General features: G+C 40.7%; 1 protein-coding gene across 2 annotated transcripts in view; it reads right to left on the bottom strand.

The window, feature by feature from the left end:
• Positions 1-1034: 1034 nt before the first annotated feature.
• AKAP7 (A-kinase anchoring protein 7) overlaps positions 1035-22202 on the bottom strand; it is an 86078-nt gene continuing 64910 nt past the window's right edge. The window contains exons 7-8 of one of the 2 annotated variants that reach the window (XR_004253075.1): positions 2593-3307; positions 2284-2351 (exon numbers count right to left, since the gene is read on the bottom strand). Coding sequence is in view for 1 of the 2 variants with exons in the window: in XM_032184261.1 (XP_032040152.1) it covers positions 2152-2351 (200 nt within the window). In the remaining variant the exon portion in view is untranslated. Of the gene's footprint in view, positions 2352-2592; positions 3308-22202 lie in introns of both variants that reach the window. The other variant, XM_032184261.1, reaches the window with a different exon arrangement.

Genomic DNA, 22202 nt, shown 5'->3' with positions numbered 1-22202 from the left:
AAAACAAGCAAACAAACAAAATCAAAACCAAACCAAAACAAAACCAGAGAGAGGGGAAGAAGGGCTGTTGTAAGAGCATGAATCTAGATGCAGGATTGTTTTGTTTTACCCTATTTTGAGCTCAATTTTGAGTAAATTAGTAGTGGCGCCTTGTCAAACCCAGAATTAAAGGCTATGGCTTGCATTTTCGAAGAAACAGTGCTTTAGAAACAAAAGCCCTGTTGATTTTCACAGGTCAAAACATCTGAAAATCAAGGGTGGGATTCAATTGCTTGAACAGGGACATCTAGTGTCTTCCTAGAGCCTCTGGGGGAGCCTCGAACCCACAGCTCCTGATCGAGAAGAATGCAGGTCTCCTGTAAGGTTTGTTTGTCATTTTTTTCCAGACCCATGCCAGGATGGCAAATTCTGATTATTTATTTATCTATTTATTTACTTATTAAATTCTAGAGAAAATTTTAGACCATTTCTTAAATTTAATCTCGACTTTTGAGGTTGAAGATTGCATATGGACCTCAAGGAAGCTGTAGCTGTACTTCCTTCTAAACCCATAATGCCCAAACAACAGGTCAATTTCTAGAGAATGGTGAAGTTTTACCATTTAAAATTTTGCCTTGGGAATTTTTTGATGAAACTAGCACTTAAAATGGGCTGCCCAGGGAAGTCTGGAGGTGTTTAAAAGATGTTTAGATGTATAGCTTAGTGATATGGTTTAGGAGGACTTGTTAGTGTTAGGTCAGAGGTTGGACTCGGTGATCTTGGAGGTCTCTTCCAACCTAGATGATTCTGTGATTCAAAGAAGAGAATGTAATTCCTGGTGGCTTTTTAAAATCCATACTGACTTGGGACTTATCTGCATGAATTTCTTCACATGATTTCAGCATCCAAGCTCTAGCTCAGTGTCTTGGCTCGAGACCCGCAGTCAGCATTGTGGGGGTGATTCATACAAGCAATGATCCTGTCAGTTTTGTTACTTGCAAAGTACCTCATTTTATTAAAAATCCATTTGGAGATGGGTGAAAACATACACAGAGTGCAAAGGAAGAAATACTTTATTGTGAGCATGGATTGAGAAATGTATGAGACATTTCAGAATATACTGCTATTTATCAAATGAGGGGAAAAAATGAGCCATAAAGCATGAGATAAATGACCAGTGCTTGAGACCAATGAAGAATATGCACACAGCTGTTCTAACAGCACAAAACTGATACCAATCACAACATGTATTAAATAACTTTTATCATCAGCGGAAATTTAAAACAATATTTATAAAAAGTTCAAATATTGGATCTATTCCTGCATTGTACATCCAAAGCTTCACTGAATCTTGTGGGTGTATGGAGGGAACAATGACACCCCGCAGAGCAAACTGACACCCCACCCCAGGCTACCCAAGGTAGAGATGGAGGAGACATCAAAAACAGAAGACATAAAACACTGTTCTACAAAAATGAAAAGGCAAATATCATCCCGAGGAATATTATTATTTTCATGAGGCTTTAATTGCAGCATCCTGACTCCATTAAAGCCAACAAGAGTTTGACATTGAGATCAGTGGAGTCTGAATTTCATTCTGAAATTTAAAACATTCTTGTGTTAGTGTAAACATCAGCAGAAACAGCATATCAGCATCTATACATGTATTCAAGTGCTGTTTAAAAAAAATTAAAAATAGACAGTGCTAACCCAAAATGCCAGTATGTATACAAAAGGCAGATAATTAAAAGAGCTTTTTTCAAATACACATTTTAAAGTATTTAAAAGCATCAATATTTTTAATATCGGTATATCACTGCTAGAGAAAGAATCTATGAGAAAAGTCTGAATTTTTCACAATGATAAAGGAAGGGCACAGTGTTTGCTCAGCTTTTTTTGACGCCAGTAGTTTTCCACTTCGGAATCATGTTGTCTACCTGTATGCTCACATGTTTTCAAAGCGGTGCTGAGGAGTAGTTGTATTTAATGATGAACTATACTCCTTCTGTGCAAGTACTTTAGTATACTCCTCATGAGCCATTTACATCAATTGTATTTTCAGTAAAAAAATAAAAATAAAATAAAAGATGAACAGAGATAAGAAAATTTCTTGAAGAAATGTTTTTCATCTTCTAACAACCTGGTGAGATCTCACATCACAGCCATTTACAATCATGCATTTGGAGATCCAGAGCTGATACAACTTTTCCATTTACTGTTGGAGTTGTGCCTGTCTTCAAACAGTTCTTTGCTAATTTTCATGCGGATCTCTGGACTGGATAACAGCTCCTTTATCTGATTCAGCCTGGATAACAGGGCCTGTGTTTCTCTGTGCAAAGCTTCCTTTACTAAGTCTGCTTCACGGTTCTTTCCTAGAGGGGAAGAACAATATAACGTTTTATAATAACTAATGTTACTTAGAATTATTAATGTACAGAGAAAAAGAGATCATATCTGTTTTGGACAGTATTCAGTGCTTTTTCCCATATTGATTTTTTATAAAAAGGTACTCTGACAAAAAAAAAATAATACAATTTGCATCAACAAATGTTACCAAAAAGTACAGAACAGAACAGTGTCACATTTAAGAGAAACTCCTGCTATATTACATACTGTGTAATAGTATCTGCGAGGAATATCTGTAGTGGTAATTTTTAGCCTGGGATGACTGCTGCTGACTACGAAACAGAATGTGCTCTCACATCCAGCGAGCAGCCCTGTGGCAGCGCCAAGCAGCACGGAGGGCATTGTTTCCACATATGGCGAGGCCCCTTCCGTGGCCATTCATTACAACCCAAAAGGCAAACACAGAGGGCTCAGTTTCTCTCCAGAAGCAAGGAAGGGGCTCTTGGTGAAGAGCCAGCGAAGACTGGAGCTGTCTGATTCACCATTCTTGCCTTTTTTCTGCAGTCCATCCCTCTCAGCATTCAACAGATTTTCAGCAACGCAAGCACTTGTTAGGCTCGTCGGCAGTGTCCTTCGGTTCAGAACAAACTTTTGATAAGAGACTCACAAAGCAGAGTGCCTGTCACCCAGCACCACTTAGCAAGTTTCAGCAGGGAGCCGGGACATGTTTCTGTGGTTATTCTCGGTGGGATATTTGCTCCCGGGCTTTTGCACAGTGCTCACTTGCTGCTGTCATTGTCGCTTTCATTCTTAGTGCCACTGGCTGCTTCCTCAGTTTTCACAGGGCTTCCATCAGTCTGTCTGGTTTTGTTTTGCGTTTCTTCTAAATATTGCTGTACAGCCTTGAGCACTGCGTTCTCCACCAGCCTTTTGCTGAGGCTCACCAGCTCTGCATCATCTGGCTCTGCTGCATGTTTTTCACCTATGTGTCACAACAGACAAGAGAAGGAATTCATTGCCACGGAAAGACAGCAGCCAAATGTAATTGTACCAGAAGCCTCTGGCTGAGCTGGACATCTAGATTTCAAGTTATTAGCTGGATTTAAGACTGCCTTTTCCTGACTGTAAAAATGATTTCCCCCTCCACGAGCTCTAAATCAAGTGTTTCATGAGATGTACGCAGTAGATCAGACTAAAAATATTTCACTTCTTATCTTTATTGTAACACTCCTGTAAGCCACTGACTAACATTAGGAGCACTGAGTCAGCTTAGAAGAGTAAGAGGTGTCATTTCTTCTGGTCACCAACAAGCCATGCCATCTGGGCAAAGATGAGGGATATGACACACAATTTACCTCTTAGTAAAATTCTGAAGTCTAGCTGCCCCTGTTTTGTGAGTTTGCTTAATAAAGCTGAAAGCTTCTACCTTACTTAACCATTGCTTATCATTCAAGAGCTTCTCATGGGGAAAAAATGGTTAAAATACCCTAAGTGCAGGTTAAAAATTACTACTGTTATTTTAAATCAAAGCATCAAAGTTGGAAAACACATGTACTCCCAATCCCCCTTCAGTCTTCTGATTTGAAGTTCTGACACTGAAGGAATGCAAGTGCTGAGTCTATTCATAGGTATCCACTGATAAAAGCAAGAAGCCGGCATTTCCCTGCTTTGTTAGGAATTCCCAGGAGTAAACACACACAACTAAATAACTGTACACATAATAAGGGGTCCCGTATAACATTACATACGTTTTGAAATTGTACTTGTCCATGAATCATTTTCCTAAGGACTTACACAGCCTACTACAGCATCCTCCTTTTATGAACAACGTAACTGAGGAAAAGCATATTTCACTGTCCAGTTTCCACCGGCCATATAATTTGTGCCTGCCACTTTGCAGTTTCTGGCACTAGGTAAGTAACTGTTTCTCGCCCTGTACATTTAAAGGCCATCTCTTTAATGGCCCTTTCTGGAATTCGCGTTCTGTAACCAGTAATAAGATGCTGCTTAGTCACACACATCTGGTGAAAGAGATACTATTGTATGTTCTCAGCACTAAGCTTTGTACTCTTCAATTATCTCAATTTGTTCTTTTTCATATATGTAAATTTATTCAAGTTTGCCAGCACATATAGATTATAGATATAAAAGACTTTTATTAGTCTTCCTAGGGGACTGGAGAACTTGTGAGCAATTTCACTGACAAAACATAGATCATATGGGGATTCAAGAGGGAGAGGTACGCAGAAGCCTTCATTTTCAGAGGCTGCGCCTTTATTAGCTATTAGCAAGAGCATCCTGCTCTGGAACAAGAGCAGGACCAAACTCCTCCAGTTCTGGGTCTCTGCAGTGCTGCTATTGTAGGACAGGATGAACTGGGGTCTCCAGCTGAAGAGTGATCGGACTAGACCTGGACACAGCATTTCATCAGGTTTTGGAAAAAGCTGGGAAAAGCTCCTCCGAGCTTTTATGAGTTGACCCCACGGGCTCCTTTGAATGCAACCCTTTGATTCTAAACCTCCTTTGCTTTTGTTAAAGATACTCAGAACTGAAACAAGATGTTTTGGTTGACACTTTTTTTTTTTTCCTAGCAAATAAACAGACTAGCACCGTGCTTTCCAGTTAGGAGTTTCAGATTTCTCAGAATTGCCAGTGAATCACTGAAATTATTATTCACACAGCTCTAATGATCTGTCCAAGCAACTCCAAACAAAATCAATGGGAAATTGGTGCTCAGCAACTCCACCACCTGACCCTACTCAATATGCAGAATATGAGCAATCAGCACAGAGGCCTTCAGATACCACAAAACAGTTGTGATTGTGTTTGTTCACAATGCTGTTTTACTTTAGTACATTATGTATTATTCTTATATTGTAAGTATGGACAGCGCTCTTCTTTCACAAGCATTTTCTGCATTCTTACAAAACAGTTGTCATTTCCACATACATAGCAAGTCCATATATATATTTATATATATATAAACGGCATTTAAAAACTTCATATTAAGTAGATGGTTCACTAATTTCTCAAGCATGAAAAAAAAAATCTGAAATATCTAAAATGACCCTTCCAAAAGTACAGTTTACAAATTTAAAAAAGAGTTCTGTGGCTTTTATTTATTTCTAATATTTGAGACTTCCATGGCTCACCAGCAGTCTGTAGTACCTTGTAAGTCCATCCTGCATTCCAGCTGGGAGGACTTACACAGGACCTGACTGATGTGTGACTTCATGCACATCCTTACGTGAAGAGTAACCCTGGATTTATCTTCCAGTCACTTTTGTTACCTGGCACACAGGACTATATGATTCACTTATCATCTCTTTACATGTTTAGACTCCCTAAATTGCACTTGTGTGTGTGCGTGCGCAATGCTGAGTTCATTGGCAAGGCAGTGTTGTACTGTAGTATCATCCCTATTCATGACCATTTACAAAACAAAATAGGTCAGGTTAAAAATAACAAGTATTGATCATCTATATTTATGAGAATATTTAAGGTATATGTCTTCTTCATGTATCTTTCTCCATGCTGCACCTGCTGCTTGCCTGCTTCTTATATGTATAACAGCTTTGCAGCAGGCTTCTTTGTGTAGATTGTCTTATATTACATGATTTATCTTAATATCAGTATGAAGTCATTGATGACAAGGAAGTTTTGGATTTAAAAGGGAGGTTTAAAAATTCAGAATTACTTTGTTTGTAAACTCTGTTCTGAAAAAGGGAACAGTGCACTGTATTTGCATCTACAGTAGGCCTCTTAGTATGGACCATGCCATTACTATAAAACTGTACTTTACTACTGTTAGAAAAACCTTTCCAGTGCCTTCTCCTGCATATGGCTTTGAACAAAAATGAAATAAATGAAATAAAAAATGAAAAATAAAATAAAGCTTCCATTTTGTTTATCCCAGAATTCTCTAATTTTCAGAAGATGAAAATAAATTAATATTCTGTGAATATATTTAAATTCATACATCCTTTTTTATTATTTGTAGAAACTAAAGCATACCTGTTGTCCTGAAATAACAACTTGTTGTTTTTTTGTTTGTTTGTTTCTTTATTGCTTTGTTTGTTGTTTTTTTTTCTCTTTCTCATAAGAGAACTACCAAGTGCACAGAATTATTTGAAAGGGGATTTATGATCCCACAACATGCTGTTATGGACACAAATGGGAGCCCTGCAACCAAATCCACATTTAGATTTAAATTCACTGTTGCATCTCCCTGCTAGACTAGGTTTACTCTCCAGTTCTACACTCCCTTATGTTTTTACAAGACTGATCTGGATTTTGAAATAATGCACTGGAACAAATCACCTTTGGTGGTCCTGGTACAGACTTTTCATGGTTCCGATACAGCCTGTTTTAGGCATCCTTGTTGTTTGGAGAGGCAGGACAGTTTATCCCTGTTTATATTACTAGTCTGCTTTTGTGAGATTTACCTTTTGTGACTTTGATTCTTTTGTGAAAGAGTCAACAGTACCTCCATTTTACAAGAAAAGCCAGTCTTACAGCCTTTTACCAGCTACATTCCAGGACAAACTTCGGCCGTCCTTGTCTCATGGCCTTAATATACTTGGTGGTTTTGTTTTTGCTTCCAACAACCTTTCATCACAAAAAATGTGGCAAATTATGAAGGAGACTGCTGGTATTTTAAATAGGTGAATAAGACCAGCTGAGAAGCCTGTTTTGTGAAAGCAGAGATTACAGGCAGTGCCCTGGGGACTACTGTGGTAACAGACATGCCTCTATCTCCTGTTTAGTTCATCAATTTTCTAATGTTCTCTTTGCAAAATCGAGAAATAAAAAGCCCACAAGAGACTTCAGCCATCTTTCAAAAAACTAAACATTAAGAAATTCCTTCTGAAAGGAAGAAATGCTAGAAAACTTAATTTTTCTACTTACACTGTACCTCTTGCTGACACCCAAACAGTGAGCTAAGTCACTGTTGTATACGTGCAAAGCTTTCAATTTCACCAAGACTCCCTTTCTGCAGGTGACCCCTCAGTGACTGAGAAGTCCACTCTAAGTCATAAAAACCACTAACCATAAAATAATTTATTATTATCTCCTCTGTAGAGAGCGGAAGGCTTTGTTTGTGTGTAGTATGATGAGATTGGAAGGAAAGAGACACTATCCTAATTATTGGCACACTAAGAAACCTTCAGCAGATGTCTGTCATTTATTTCTGTCTATGATGGGGTTAGAGAAAACAGGGAAAGGCCAATAAAACCATTGCCAGATAGATTTCAGCCACGTGAATCCATGGAGCTTGTGACTTCAGTGGTTGTGCCTTTACCATGGCTCACTATCTCCATGTTATCAGGAAACGACTTAAGACTGAAGACATTATTTATACTCACAACACCCAGGCAGATGTAGGCTACCGCAAGGCTGCCATGCCCTGCTTCACCCCATCAGTACAATGTGTTCAACATTTTCTTTACTGAGGACTTTCATATAAATTTGATAGGCTATACATAGTAACAAAACTCTAGCATTAGAAAAATACTATCACCTTCATCCTGCCAAGACAGAGTCCGTAATAAACTGAATTACAAGCTACATCCAGTCAGCAGACCGTATACTTCTCCCTGTTGCAGCAGACTGTGAATCATCCAGCACAGTCAAGAACATGTAATGAACACAAACACGAGCATGTGCCCATATCTAATCAGCACAATAAGCATCAGCAGGAAAATCACAACCCTAAACAATTCCTTGTTAATTAGGAAAGACTTTCACAAAATGTCTCAGGCGGTCACTTAAGAAATTGGCACAAATAAAGCACTGAGAGGAAGGGTGAAATTATAATGATGTTATGACATTACGGTAAGGACATTTGCATTGCTGCATATTCCCATAAATGATGCTAAGCAGCATTAGTTTAGCTCATCTTGGACATCTGAAAACCCTTTTTTTGTTTTTAAGTATATTGTTCTGTACATATAGGACTGCCTAACAGGGTAATATAAATAATCTCTTTGGGCAGAACTAATGGATTTCTAGTTTGCTGGATTTTTTATTTTTTTATTATTTGATTTGACCCATCATGGAATAAAGCCAACAAAAACATTAATTTCTAGTGAAGAGGAAATTCTTGTACCTATTCAGGGAATATTATGTTCTTACCAGTTTCAGGGAGGACAGCAACAATACCTGCAGACGGCCTTGGATTTGGAGGCTTGGATAATTTGGAAAACTTTTGCTTTGTTTCAGACAAAACCCTTTGAAGCTCAGCGATCTAAGGTTTCTGGAACACCTCTAACTACAAGTGGAGAAACACAGAACATGCTCTGCTAAACCTAGTCATCCTCCTATGAGCACTGAGGGATGCAATGCCACAGACATGAGTCTTCCAAAACAAAAACAAACCTAAATCATAACTAAATAGAACTAAGTCTCTACCTCTCCTTATTTTCCTATTAAATGAGACCTGCTGACAGATAAATCTCCTGATTCCCCTAATGGAGTTTAAAATCTTATGAATTCATTAATTTTAAGCAAGTCTGTGTCTGTGTTATCATTGCTATTACAGTAATGGCTGAAGGAAAGAAGGTTGCTTTAAACAGCTCTAAGCTTTATTCGACTTTCTCACTGACAGGCAGGTCGAGAAAACAGCCCAGGTCACGGTCACAAAAGTGGTTTTACACAACCACACATTGTGTGTGCTGACCACAGGAGAACTGAGCCCCCCAGATGGATTTATTCACCCCTCTTCACCATCCATAGCCATGTCCAGTGGCTTCATGCCAGACATGAAGGGAGTCGAGAGAGACCAGGCCTTCCTGTCCTCTCAGGAAGCATGGCTTGTCTAAAGCTCAACGTGGCACAGGTTAGGTCTTCAGCAGCCCTCAAGAAATGCTACGCGCTGTGCAAACAGCATATGTTGCTCCCCCATCAACCAAGTTTGTCAGTGACCACAGAAGGAGCTGGACGGTCCTGAAGGCTGAAAAATCACTCAGCCAGGTCACCAGGCTGCGTGGGGCGTAGGCCCAACACATGCAGCAACTGACACGGCACACACAGGTTTTGATTCCTGAAGACCCTGTTTTGGCTGGGACTTCTTAATGCTATCATAAAGTAGATTTAAATCAAACAAAAATCAACCTGTTCTTTCAGATATGATGGATGGATCTTACCAAGTGTCAAGCGAAGGTCAGCAAGCTGTTCCTGCATTGTTCAGCATGGGGCTGCTGCTCCTGAGCTCACACCAAGACTCCATACAAACTCATGCTATCAAACAGTCTCTCACATAATATGTCGTTCCTCAGGAAAACCAATTTTGAATATATTTTTTAAATTATGGAGAGAAAAGGCAAATTTTAATCAACAAGCATTAACATTTCGTTATTTCAATTACTGCAACATGAGTTGCGAAACAGCTGCATACTACTTGAACTGTAGAAGGAAGGTGAAATCTTGTCCAAAAAAAACCATTTTGTAGATATAATTGCTATTAAAGAGAATGTCCAATAGTGTCCATAAAATACTTCAATTAATTGCAATTTTTAGGGAAAATGCAATTTGCAAGATGGTTTTATCATCTCTTTAATCATAATTAGGATCTAAATCTAACAGAAGGCTAAAGGCAGTTCTTTTGGTAGGAGCATCTCACACAAGCTTGAACCGGCAATGTAACTACAAACCAACTATAATGTAACTACCACTACCACTACAAATTTCAGGTTGGAAATTAGGAGAAATTTCTTCTCAGAAAGAGTAGTCAGGCATTGGAACAGGTTGCCCAGGGAGGTGGTGGAGTCACCGTCCCTGGGGGTGTTTAAGGAAAGGTTGGACCTGGTGCTTAGGGACATGGTTTAGTGGGTGACATTGGTGGTAGGGCGATGGTTGGACCAGAAGATCTTGGAGGTCTTTTCCAACCTTAATGATTCTCTGATGCTATGAACCCAAAGTTGTCTAAAGAGATGAGTCTCACCCCTTTCCCAGGATCTTGCATGAAGGAGCTGAACCCACTTCATCAGCTTCTTGGGCAAACCATGAAGTTATGTATTTTTGAATGTAAGAGTAGTACTGTTGCTGACTTTTGTTTCATATAAGTATTTCCTCAGCTTTAATTTCTCTCAAAGTCTAAATATACTCACTTGCAAGAACACAATCTTGATGTCAAATAAAAAAGAAATCTGGTATTTTAAGCAATAATTTCAGACAAATGTTTGGTCATAAATTATTCTGTCATGGGGTTTTTGGTCATCTTAGCCATATGGTATCAGAGTGGCTGTTAGTTAAAGAGTTGTTAATAATAATGAAGGTACAACCACAGTTAATCTAATTCACAGGAATCTAAAAATTGTTGCCAGAGCACAGAGTAAAGAGAGACCGCTTAAATCTATGGATGGAAAAAAATGGTTTACAGTTTACTGTGTCATAAACCTAAATTTAATGTAATCAATCCTTCATATAAAATAACCAGATTAGGGGACACGTATACACACACATACAAAAAACAGAATAAGGATACTAGAAGACAATACTTCTTTTTTTTTCCTATTTTATGTATGAATAACACACATATCTGAAGTTGATCAACCATCACTTAATCAAACATAACATTGTTCTGCAGTCTGTTAGAAATCAAGAATCATTGAGGCCTGATTATTTGTTTAAATCAGTGGGCCTTACTGTTCACATCCTTCCTATGTGGAAAATCAAACAGCTGTAAAATCACTTTCTTCATAAACAACATAAAACTTGTTAAGAACATAGCCAATATTTCTCTACCTAACAGCAACGCCACTTTCACAAGATTCCCTACAGCTTCAAAAATGCACTCCATCAGGAGAGTAACTCACTCTCTCCCCCATATTTCTACTTCCTCAAACTCAGTGAATCAAAGCCTATTGTACTAGCACTTCAGTGAAATCAAGTTGGAAAAATACCTCTGCAATGCCGAAAACTGAACTAACCATCACAACTTTTACCAGCTTACACTGTGCAACTGATTGCTGATTACCATGCCTTAGATTTGATTGTTCTATTCTCTTTCTGCTCCTTCTTTCATTCTCAGATTTTATATTTTTCTATTGACACGGCATTCCGAACTTTATTCTTTCATCCTTACCAACCTAATAATTGTAACTGTCCTATTCTTCTGGTCCTTTATTTCTATTAGGTTAAACAGCTCTCATTTGGAGTTTCATCTTTGCCTCTTCCTCCCCTCTATTTTAAAGTAATATTTTTCCTTGGTCTTTTCAAGGTGAAGGAATAAAGGTTTGATATTCAAGCAAAAAATTTGTTGCGTTTCTCTTCACTACATTCAGAGCTAGCCTTGAAAACAAAAGTAGCATTTTTTCTTTACTCCAGCTAAATACCAGTGCATTTGATTCCATAGTTCCCTTTGCCTTTATATTTCCACACAGAAAAAGCTCCCCCACTTTATTTTTGGATAGAAGTGCCAAGAAAAGTTCAGTAGGATATGTAGAAAGGCAGGAGTTGGGCAACAGTTCCCCGTAAGAGCGGATCATATTTTTCATGGCTTTGAGATTTCCTGAGATGGGTAAACACACATTTCAGTCACACGGCACAATGCAATGCAGTGCCAACTCCAAGAATGCAAGCACATCTATACCTTGGGGGGTTATGTGAAGCGACTACATAGTAGTACCCAGAGCTCTTGAGAATTAGCCCCTAGCCTGGGTGCAGCACCACTTGGAGCCAGCTGTTCTGCTGCTGCTGTAGGACCTCACACTTGGATGCATCTTACCACATAACGGGTTTTTATCCGCAGTCTAATCCTCTAATCTCTTCCTATTTTACACCTTGTATAGAGATTATGGCTAAAAAAAGGATCAAGGGAATTAAATTCATCTTTCAGAGGAAAATGCCGAGCTTCATTTGGAACACAGTTAATATTACTGCTATTCACTTGCACTGGAGTGAGCATGACGGGCAATGTCCAGTGGCCTGGGCCCTTCGTCCTTACCATACCCGGCCTTCATTCGACATCTTCCAGCCCCACTATGAGAGAGAACGCACACAGTGGGGTCAGCATGAAGTAACATTTACTTCACTAAATTAGAGGATCGAGTGGTTTGAAATATGCACACGCTGCATCTAATTTTACATTAACAAAAAGAAGATAACCCCACACTTCAGTTTGATCAATGGAACTCACCTCAGCCTCAGATTATGTTTAGAGGAACAACAAGAAAAACTTTCATGTTGTGCTGAAAAAAACTCTTGCATTCTATTACTGTTATATATGTGAAAAGTAAAAGAGGAGCAGGGAGAAGAGAGGAAGAAAGAAACCTTTTTGATTGCGTTAGTCTATGCTGAGTGGTAATGGATTTTTAAGACAGCAAAAAATATTATGCATTTGCTGATTCTCCTCAGCCACAGTAAGTGCTGCACAAAAACATGCCTGATATTTAATATGGCTTTGTTCAATCCTTGTGCTTTGTACTAAAGTGGAAAATTGAATAAAATGCCATTTAAAAAATTATTGCTATTATGTGAAACAGAATGAGTAACACAGTAATAGACCATGACAAAATACATTTCTCTTCTTAGCAAGAGGATACAAGTTCTCTAGCGAGAGCAAATGTGTGCCTCAGTGTTTTAACTCACAAGAAACTAAGCAAGTGGCCAGGTGAACTTCACCTGAGATTGGCAGATATTCAGAGAGATAAGTCATCTGCAGGAAGACAAAGCTAATGGTGGATTTGGAGACTTTGTGGATTGGGATCCAGACAAGATACATAACAAAGTGCAAATTTTCTCTGTATCAACGTAAAATGGCAATTCCTAAGGTTCAGGAGGGCTCCAAGCAGGGGCATGAGCCTGACGAAGTTCAGCTGTGTGTGCTAATAGCTGAATTACAAGCCTAAAAGCATCAACAGTTGCAAAAGTTTGGCAGCCCCTAGAAGCACGCTGGCATGTTACACTTTTAGATTCTTAAGGCCCAGGGACTTAGTCTATATTCAAATGTTTCCTTTGGTGGAAGGTAACCAGATTTTAAATTATATTTATGGCATCTAGCCCATTATCCTTTTGTTAATTCAGGATAATTTCCTATCCCTTTCCCCAGTCTGACTTTCATAGCATAAGCAACCCCCCTCCAAGACCCCAAACTTCTCACTAAATCTCAGTCCCTTCTGTTAATCCTATAACTCAAGCTTTCAGAAACAGGAACAGCTTTACTCATGTCTCAGGAATAGCAAGAACAATTACTAACATTACTTAACCAGTAATAATTAGCTGCTGAACACCGTGACAGTATGCTTTATTACAATAAATTATTACAATAATTTTCAACACACAACACACCTTATTTTCCATTTTGCCTGGTGTTTAGCAAATAATAGCAGACCAGTGTTATCTAAGGAAGAACCACTCACCGGACCAGGGACCTTCGTTTGCCTTGCTAACTTTATTTGTCTGCCTCGTTTGCTTTACTTGTCTGCATTCATCTGAAAATCTCAGTCCCAATACTGCAAGATGTAGAGACTGCTCTGCAGTCCAGCATCTGTCACTGTCAGGAAGCTTTTCCCGAAATACATACAAAATGTTCTCTCTTGTTCTTATTTTGCATGATGTAATAGAATTAATCCCATGATATCTTAACAGTTGCTTAATCATGTTAACCAGTTCCTCCTCCTGCCTTCTGGCTTTGTAGCTATTTTCTAAACTTCTACTCAAAAACCACATCGGCTGTAGCTCCATGGATCCTCAGCCATTTTCTGGAAGTGCAGCCTGGTCTCCTACAATGCTTTTGGAGCATTTTCTTCTGTAGAAGAAGCAACCCTTCCTCCAAACCTCTTCCACGTTACCAGCCCTAACTCGGATAGCCCCAGCTGAACACAGCCTTCTCCGTGCAACACTGGCCATACCCTCCGCCACTCCTATTTTGCCTCTTGCACTTCCAGGACAAAAGTTACACTGATCTGTCTGGGGCAGACTTAATTGGCACCACACGCACATCATTTATGCTAAAACGTAGGTCTGGTGATGCGCTATCTTGCTGGGAGGGGAGGGGGAAGAGAGAGCATTTGGTGTTTTTTTCTTTCCCACAGTTGAACCTTTCTTATGGATGAAACCTGGTTTCTCCCCTTTTTCAAAGGGATCAGAGTACAGCTTCCTGATCACTCCACGTCAGTAGGGAAATGTCAGGTGTGACAGTCCAATTATTTGTCCAGATTTCAGTTCCTAGAGATCTTTAATAAAACAAAACGAAATACCATATATAATTAAGAAGAAAAAAGTAATCTTTAAGAGAGGCTGTGCAGACCTTCATTTATTTTTTTTTTATTGTAATACTTTAAATGTTTCCAGAAGAAAGGTTAAAGCACGCCTGCCTGCTTCCAGGAATACCACTCTCCACTGGAAAACAAAGCACACAATTATCAGGCATTAAGCATTTACAATCAAGGCAGTACAAGAGCAGAAAAAAGCACATTTAAAAAGTCAGGCTAGGAAGGAGGAGACAACTACTACATAGCGGGCATATAACACTTCCCCCCTCCCGAGTGAGGCTATTCTACTCCTGTAATACACGTTTTTCTCCGTATGTTACGATTTCTACACTGTGACTGGCTCCGCTCGGAGCCTACGGGGATGCGGTGCCGGTACAACCTGCCATAGAGCAAGGCAACAGGTCCCAGTACGTGGGCACCCAAACTGGGGTGGCTGCTTGGCGCTACCAGAGCAGGGTTTGGAGCTCAGCGTGTCACACTGCTCGTCTGGCTGTAACACGGGTTTGCTCACGCATCACTTCGGAGCCAAGAACGAGCATTCAGCTAAGGTGGTTCCCTTTTGTCATTTGGCAAGCTGTCGTTAAAGTAACGTGAAAGTAATCTCTGAAGCCCAGCGCTTCATTCAGACACACGGGGCTATGCTGACACAGGTGAGCTACACAGAGCCGGTATCTGCTCTCTGGCAACGAGGCCAGTTAGCAGCAGACAGCTCAGGTCCACGCCACCCACTCGTGCTCACCTCTGCAGCAGCACAGCTGCCTCCCAGCTGCCTGGGGGACTGGATTCAGGTCGATGCTCACTCCCAAACTGTTTCTAGGAACTATTTCAGAAAGCGATTTTCTCCAGGGAGGAACTGTACCAGGGTCCATAGTAACAGTTTACGAGCACAGGCAACCAAGAATATTAAACAAGAAGAGTTTCACAACGCAGTGCAGCAGCAGCTGGAGTAACACAAGTGACAGGGGACAGGATTTGGCTTGAGACTCCAATAAAGCTGTGGGAACAACACAGCCAATTTCCTCTTCCACCACAATGAAATCCTCCTGCGGTACTTCTGATTTAATCTTCAGAAGTGAGGAAGCACAGAGGTAAGATTCATAACCCCTGAGACTTTCTGACACTTTCTACTTTTCAGGGCAGGTCTTACAGGACCTAAGAAAAACACGCTGCTCCTTCTATTGTTTGGCGAGCAGCAAGTAGCATGAGCTCTTTTTTTCAATTTGCGTACTGAGTTTAGGGGCATCGTGCCAGAGCATACATAAAGCTCAGTAAACAGAGAAAGAAGTATATGAGAATATGAATATGAGAAACAGTACCGAGCAAGGGGACCTCCCTCAGATAGAGTAAGGATAATATTTGGATGCTGTTCTCATACGTTCACAGGGAATATCAGGCAGCTTTTAATAGTATCCATGATAGCAAGAGCCTCTAATTTACACTTCAGGAAATCAATAAAAGCATTAAGTTGTAGCCTTTGGTTTATTCAATAATACATTAGCGTGAAGCGAGCACAGTTCTGAGAAGCTAGTCTCACCTTATCTTCCTTTTACTGCAGCAATGGTCTTACTAAGATTATCGTTAAGCCATCTTAACAGCTTAAAAGACAGAATATCTCATATCTAAGTGTGTACGTGGTAAATACAGAATACATCTTATCATAAGTACTCAGTGTGGATTGACCAGCATGCTTACAGAAGCATGAGAAATCCGATACGCTGCTTCTCTGTGTAAATGAAACATCTGCATATGGGACAATTAGTGAAGTTACTCTCTCCAGCTCACCTAGAATATACTGGTATTTATTTACTTTGTCTGTGTAGTGGGTTTACGTGGCAAGGTTTTGGTAGCAGGGAGCCATAGGGGTGGTTTCTGTGAGAAAGATCTAGAAGCTGCCCCATGTTTGGGAAGGGCCCCATTGTTTTCCAGATCCGAGCCAATAAGCGATGTTGTTTTGCGCCTCTGTGAGAGCATATTTAAGACAGGGAAAAAACGCTGCGCCACACAGCAGCCGGGAGAGTCAAAGGAGTGAGAGAACAGCCTTGCACCAAGGTCAGTGTAGAAGGAGGGGGAGAGGTGCTCCAGGCGCCGGAGCAGAAGTCCCCTGCGGCCTGTGGTGAGGACCATGGTGAAGCAGGATGTCCCCCTGCAGCCCATGGAGTACCACGGTGGAGCAGGGTTCCACGCTGCAGCCCGTGGAGGAGACCACGGTGGAGCAGGTGGCCCTGCACCGACGGAGGCTGCCGCCTGTGGAAGACCCCTGCCGGAGCAGATTCCGGGCCGGACCTGTAGCCCGTGGAGAGGAGCCCACGCAGGAGCAGGTGATCTGGCAGGAGCTGCTGCCCGTAGGGGAGCCAGGTTGGAGCAGTTTTCTCCTGAGGGATGGACCCCGTGGTACGGACCCATATCTGGAGCAGTTCTGGAAGAGCTGCTGCCTGTGGGAAGCCCACGCCGGATCAGTTCATCAAGGACTGCATCCCGTGGGTGGGACCCCACAGCACAGGGGACGAGAGTGACCGAGAAGGAGCGGCAGAGAAGAAGTGCTGTAGACTGACCATAACCCCCATTCCCCGTTCCCCTGCGCCGCTCGGGGGGAGGAGGTGGAAAAGGGTGGATGGGGGGGGAAGGTGCTTTTGTTTTTTTTCCCTTTGTTTTCTCACTTCTCTCGCTTGTTAGTTGTAGGCAATAAATCTTACTATCTCCTTATGCCGAGTCTGTTTTGCCCGTTACAATAATTATTGCATGATTTTCTCGTCCTTATCTCAATCCTTGAGCCCTTTTCACATATTTTCTCCCCATTCCTCTTTGAGGAGGGGGAGTGAGAGAGCGGCTGTGGTGGAGCTCGGCTGCCCACTCGAGCAGAACCACGACAGTCTGCTATCCTTTACACTCCCTTTCAAGCCCAAGACGATACGGGATAGCAGTAAACAAGCTGCTTAAGGGAACTGGTGTAAATGCAGAACATTTAAAGTGATCTTATTCTCCTTAAGGGTTCACTCTCCTCTCTCTTGAAGAAATCACATTGGACGTCTCCTGCAACAGCCGCGTGAGCAGAACACCAGGCTTCTTCAAAGGGAGCCTGATTTTTTCTGCCCAGGGCTGAAAGAACAGTATGTCACCTGTCCTCCTCTTCTTGCTATGTTCTTATGAAGTAGATTCCAGATGAAGCTGGCCATTTGTTGGCTTGCCATACGAACCAGTCTCCCTGGAATTATTTATAGCAAGTCCCTTTTACATGGGCTCGCTGATATTCCCATCCATCTCGCCGCAGTCCTTGACTCCAGGGACTGCCAGCAGACTGTCACAGCCATGACAGTTGGCAGGCCAGGTCCTTGGTTGGTATAAATCAGCACTATTCTTGCTTACAGCTGCTAAGGATTTCACTTGACATTTCACTACTGCTTTATTCACGCCCCAGATAATCTGTCTCACTTTCATGGTTTTACTTGCATGTTTAGCAAATATCCTTAAACACTTAACTTGCTTCTAATTAAATAATCCAGCTGAAGTATCCTCTTAGACAGCCTCCAAGCACTGCAGTACCGAAACTGTATATTATCAAAATTATTATTTTTAAATGAATATATTCATTTATATTTAATATAATATAAATTTTTAATATAAATTTAATGGTTTATATTATATATAAACCATTATTAACTAACTAGGAATTTTAATGTACACCAGAAAATTATCTGAGATTTTATCACTAGTAGAAAGCAATCATTTTTATTATACAGAATAAGTTTTTGGGCAAAAGCAGTGTAAATTCTTATTTATGTAACCCTGCAAATTGACAAGTAATAGTTAACTGGATATCTCCCCTTTACAAAATAGAAAAGGGCCATTACAGTAGAGAGAGATTCATCTCCATTCAAGTTTTTGTTCTAACTTCATGTTGGAGATTTACAACACACAAATTAATTGCAGTCAAAAGATTTTGCCCCATGAGAGATGGTATTCACCATTCTTTGGTCTGTGTTGTTTTGGTCCTTTGAAGCAAGCAGCAGCATAATTTGGAATATTAAATGCAATTATCAGCTAAAATCTGCCACTGCAGCTGTTGGCCAACAGAAGTGCCCAGGGCCGTTTGAATTCTCTTGCAGCAAAACTCCTTCATACTGCAAGCCATCTCAAAGCTTCCTTCTCCCAAGACTGACACACTGCATATTTGGATATAGTCTTGGACCTTCCCTCCTGCCGCCCAACAGGGCAAGGAAATGACCCACTGTGGACGGTATTGAAACTGCTGTCTATACAAGCGAAGAAATTTAAGGCTTATTTCCATATCTACAGAAGCTTCATGCTGCACCAAAGATTCGCAAATCGATTTAACTGAAGGAGCACCAGTGTGCTCAGTAAAGAGATCAAGAATACTTTTCTTCTGGAATCTGCTCTTTCATTCGTGCAGTTCTTTGAATGAAATACCTACTGGAGACAACAAATAAAACATCTGCTTAATGTCACTGTTAGAAATTTCTCCACATAAGCAAGTTTCCAGTGCATTACCTCTCCACATGGACTGCCTGACCTTGTAGAGAAGTGTGCTAAAAAGTTACTTGGTCATAAATTTTAAACTAGTGATCAAATGCAAGAAAACACGTCACAGAAATAATTCGTGGCATAAACCTGCAGTAAAATAAATATTAAGGAAGGCCTTTCGCCTTGACAGAGAATTTGTTTTTCTGTTCTTTATAGTGTTATACCTACAATGGGAGCAACACTGAATGACAGTGATCATGGTCTCTTACTGTGTTTTGTTTCTGCCCAGAAAGAGTTGTACAGCCACAGCATAACAAACAGTACATTTTTCTCAACCCACTCAATCACTGCTGGACTGACGAGTGCACTGATGAGTTCCAGCAGTGGTGACCTTTGTATTGGCTGACTGAGACCATAGGCTCAATTCCCATAATCAGCAAAGAAGCCTTCAGCCGTAAACAAAACAATTTTAATCTTGTCTCTCATCTTTACTCAATGAAAAACCTGGAACTGAGTTATCCGCTGCAGCACTAACATGACAGAACAGTGAAGAATTTGCTCTTGTATAATTAGATTATTTTACCTAAAAATCCATCAACGGTTCACAGAATGCCCTTCACTGCAGGAATGTGGTATAAACTTGCATCAGCCACCTCATTTTCTTCCATGGCTCTTAGCAGTCCCAGATGGGCATTAACTATCATTTCTTTCTCAGTAAACTTATATCTCAGAGAATTACCGTTTGGCAGATCAGAAGAGGATAGGGAAGCATACAGGTATGAAGATAACCTTTCTGTGAAATGTAAGTTTGATAAACCTTACAGCACCTTGCAAGTCAGCCACGCGATGAAGAGTACTGCATTTTGTCTTGCTGGGCAACAACTATGAGGCAACACAGCTAGGAGGGATGGCAAGAGGGAGATACATAGTCTATATACCTCTCACGGAGATTTGCCCCTCCAGCTATTCTTGTTGCAGTTCCCAAAAAGCATCAGGACTACAATCAGGTGCATTCCGGTTGTTCTCTCCCTCCAATTCTTATTTCTTGTCTACTCAGTTTAATATTTGATCCACAAGTATCAGCAGATCAATCTGCACAGAAGCAAAGCTTAATATTTTAGACAGCAAAATCCCTCTAATTGTGCCAAGGGAGTACAGTTTTATTTAAACCTTATCTCAATATAAATATTATTAAGAGTCTGTTGAGAAAGACACCATAACCAAACTGTTCTGGTCAATGCTCCCAACGTCGTCTGCTGGCAGCATTATTGTGTCTGTATGTGTACACAAGGGATCGAGGCTGCTCAACACTTTGCAAGACTGAGCCCCTATATTTCTGAAGCAATATACAGATACTTTTTACTTGATCCAGTCCTATGATGGAAGAAGTTACGGTGCCGAGCTGCTTCTTACCATCATCTGTCCTCTGGGTTTTGTAGAATTCCTTAACACACTTCAATAAAAATTTGCTGGGTTAGTTTTGATTAATGAAGAAGTGTTGAACCTCCCTGAGGTGATTTTGCCTTAAAGAAGAGCTCACAAAACCTGCTCTGCTGTGGACTGGTATGCACAGCATATGTCACCAGGGTATGGTCCACGTGACCGATGAAGGTGGCAACAATAACCATGTGGGATCAGTAAACTCTTAGGCCAGTACTTCTGAATCCAGAAGAGGATGGGGTTTTATGGCCTTGGAGCCATTATTGCCTTGCTTACCTAACAATTGCCAGCCTAACAACTTTGTCAATATCAACATTAAATTGTTTTGTTCATTAACGCTGTGCACGACCACGTATTTCTCACTGGAGTTCTCTAGGAAAGAAGGAAGGTTCTTCCTTCCCACCAGCCCACATCAGAGCACTGGCAGGGTTATCACAAGTGGGGCCAGTTTTCAACTCTATAGTCTCATCAGAGAGGTGGGCATGCCAAGTATCACACAATTCCCATATACAGGGCCAAGATGAATACAGGCATAGCAAAGGGGAGAGCAAAAGACAGTTATCTTACACCCCTCTCTGCCAGTCATTTAAGCAGAGTTTCGAAGCCTAACACAGCTGTGGAGGTACTCACAGTTAATTAACTGTAGCATGCAAAGAGATGGGCTTGGCCTCAATATGGAAATCAAACATGATTTCAACACTACAGGAGGAATCTATGCAAACATAGCTGCAAAATATTGTGCATCATCCAAAAGCCAAAAATGTCCTCATTTTTTCCACCTACTCAAAGTGATAGTTTGGCGATTATGCTTGTCATAAAATGGACATTAACCTATTTATTTACCCTTAGATGCTTAAGCTGATGGTCAGTGCTGGTACAACACCAGCCAGGAACAAACTGCCCACAAGTTAAATCCAGGAGGGAAATTTTAAAAGGGCCTAAACCACCATCAGAGACATTTTCTGCAGCAGGCTCCCAGTGGGGTCAGTGGAAGAAAGAAAATAACCAATATATTGCAGTAACAGTGTGCTGCACTTAGGGACCTCTGCACTTCTCATCTTGCTACAGGGTCAGAAATCACTGGAGGCTGGCTCTCTGCCAACATCCTTCTTGAAAATGGGATCCTTACGTTTTTTCATCAGGCTCTTCTGAACTTTCTTCTCAGTGTGATCAAGAAGAAATGCACCTGTCCTACCATGAAAGCAGTCACGTACACCAATTAGTTTGTCCTGGTCTTCCGCTTGCCTCAACTAAAACAAAGTGAAATCTCTTCCTACCTTCTCACAGGTAATTCTTCACGTCCTTTAATACAAACAGGTTTAAAGGCATCACTGAAGTTTCTCAGTATTCAGCAGAAACAGATCACTGTGGTCCAAAGCACTTCCACATAAGGTCCTAGGCTCCACATACATCTTCATTTTGCACATAAGTACATGCTACATAAAAGTTTAGACTTTAAACTGATTCTACAATTTTGTGCATTCTAGAGCACTTATAAATTAGCTTGGACTTTTTTAGATTATGTACCAGGGAACTCCCTGTCTTTGTTTGTGCTTCCTTTCAGAAAAAAAAAAGCAGTTCTGCCGTGTCTCTACATAAATTCTATAATAAACACTGCTACTTTCCCCAATCAGTAACATAACTTAATAGCAAGGCAATCACATTTGACTTGACTCATCTCCAGAATTTCCAGTTGCAATTCATTTTACATAAAACATCCTGACAGAAAGGTGGCAGAGATCC

The sequence above is a fragment of the Aythya fuligula genome, chromosome 3 (genome assembly GCF_009819795.1).
Source record: "Aythya fuligula isolate bAytFul2 chromosome 3, bAytFul2.pri, whole genome shotgun sequence".
Classification (NCBI taxonomy): domain Eukaryota; kingdom Metazoa; phylum Chordata; class Aves; order Anseriformes; family Anatidae; genus Aythya; species Aythya fuligula.
The sequence above is the reverse complement of the archived record's forward strand: the minus strand, read 5'-3'. Positions and strand labels throughout refer to the sequence as shown.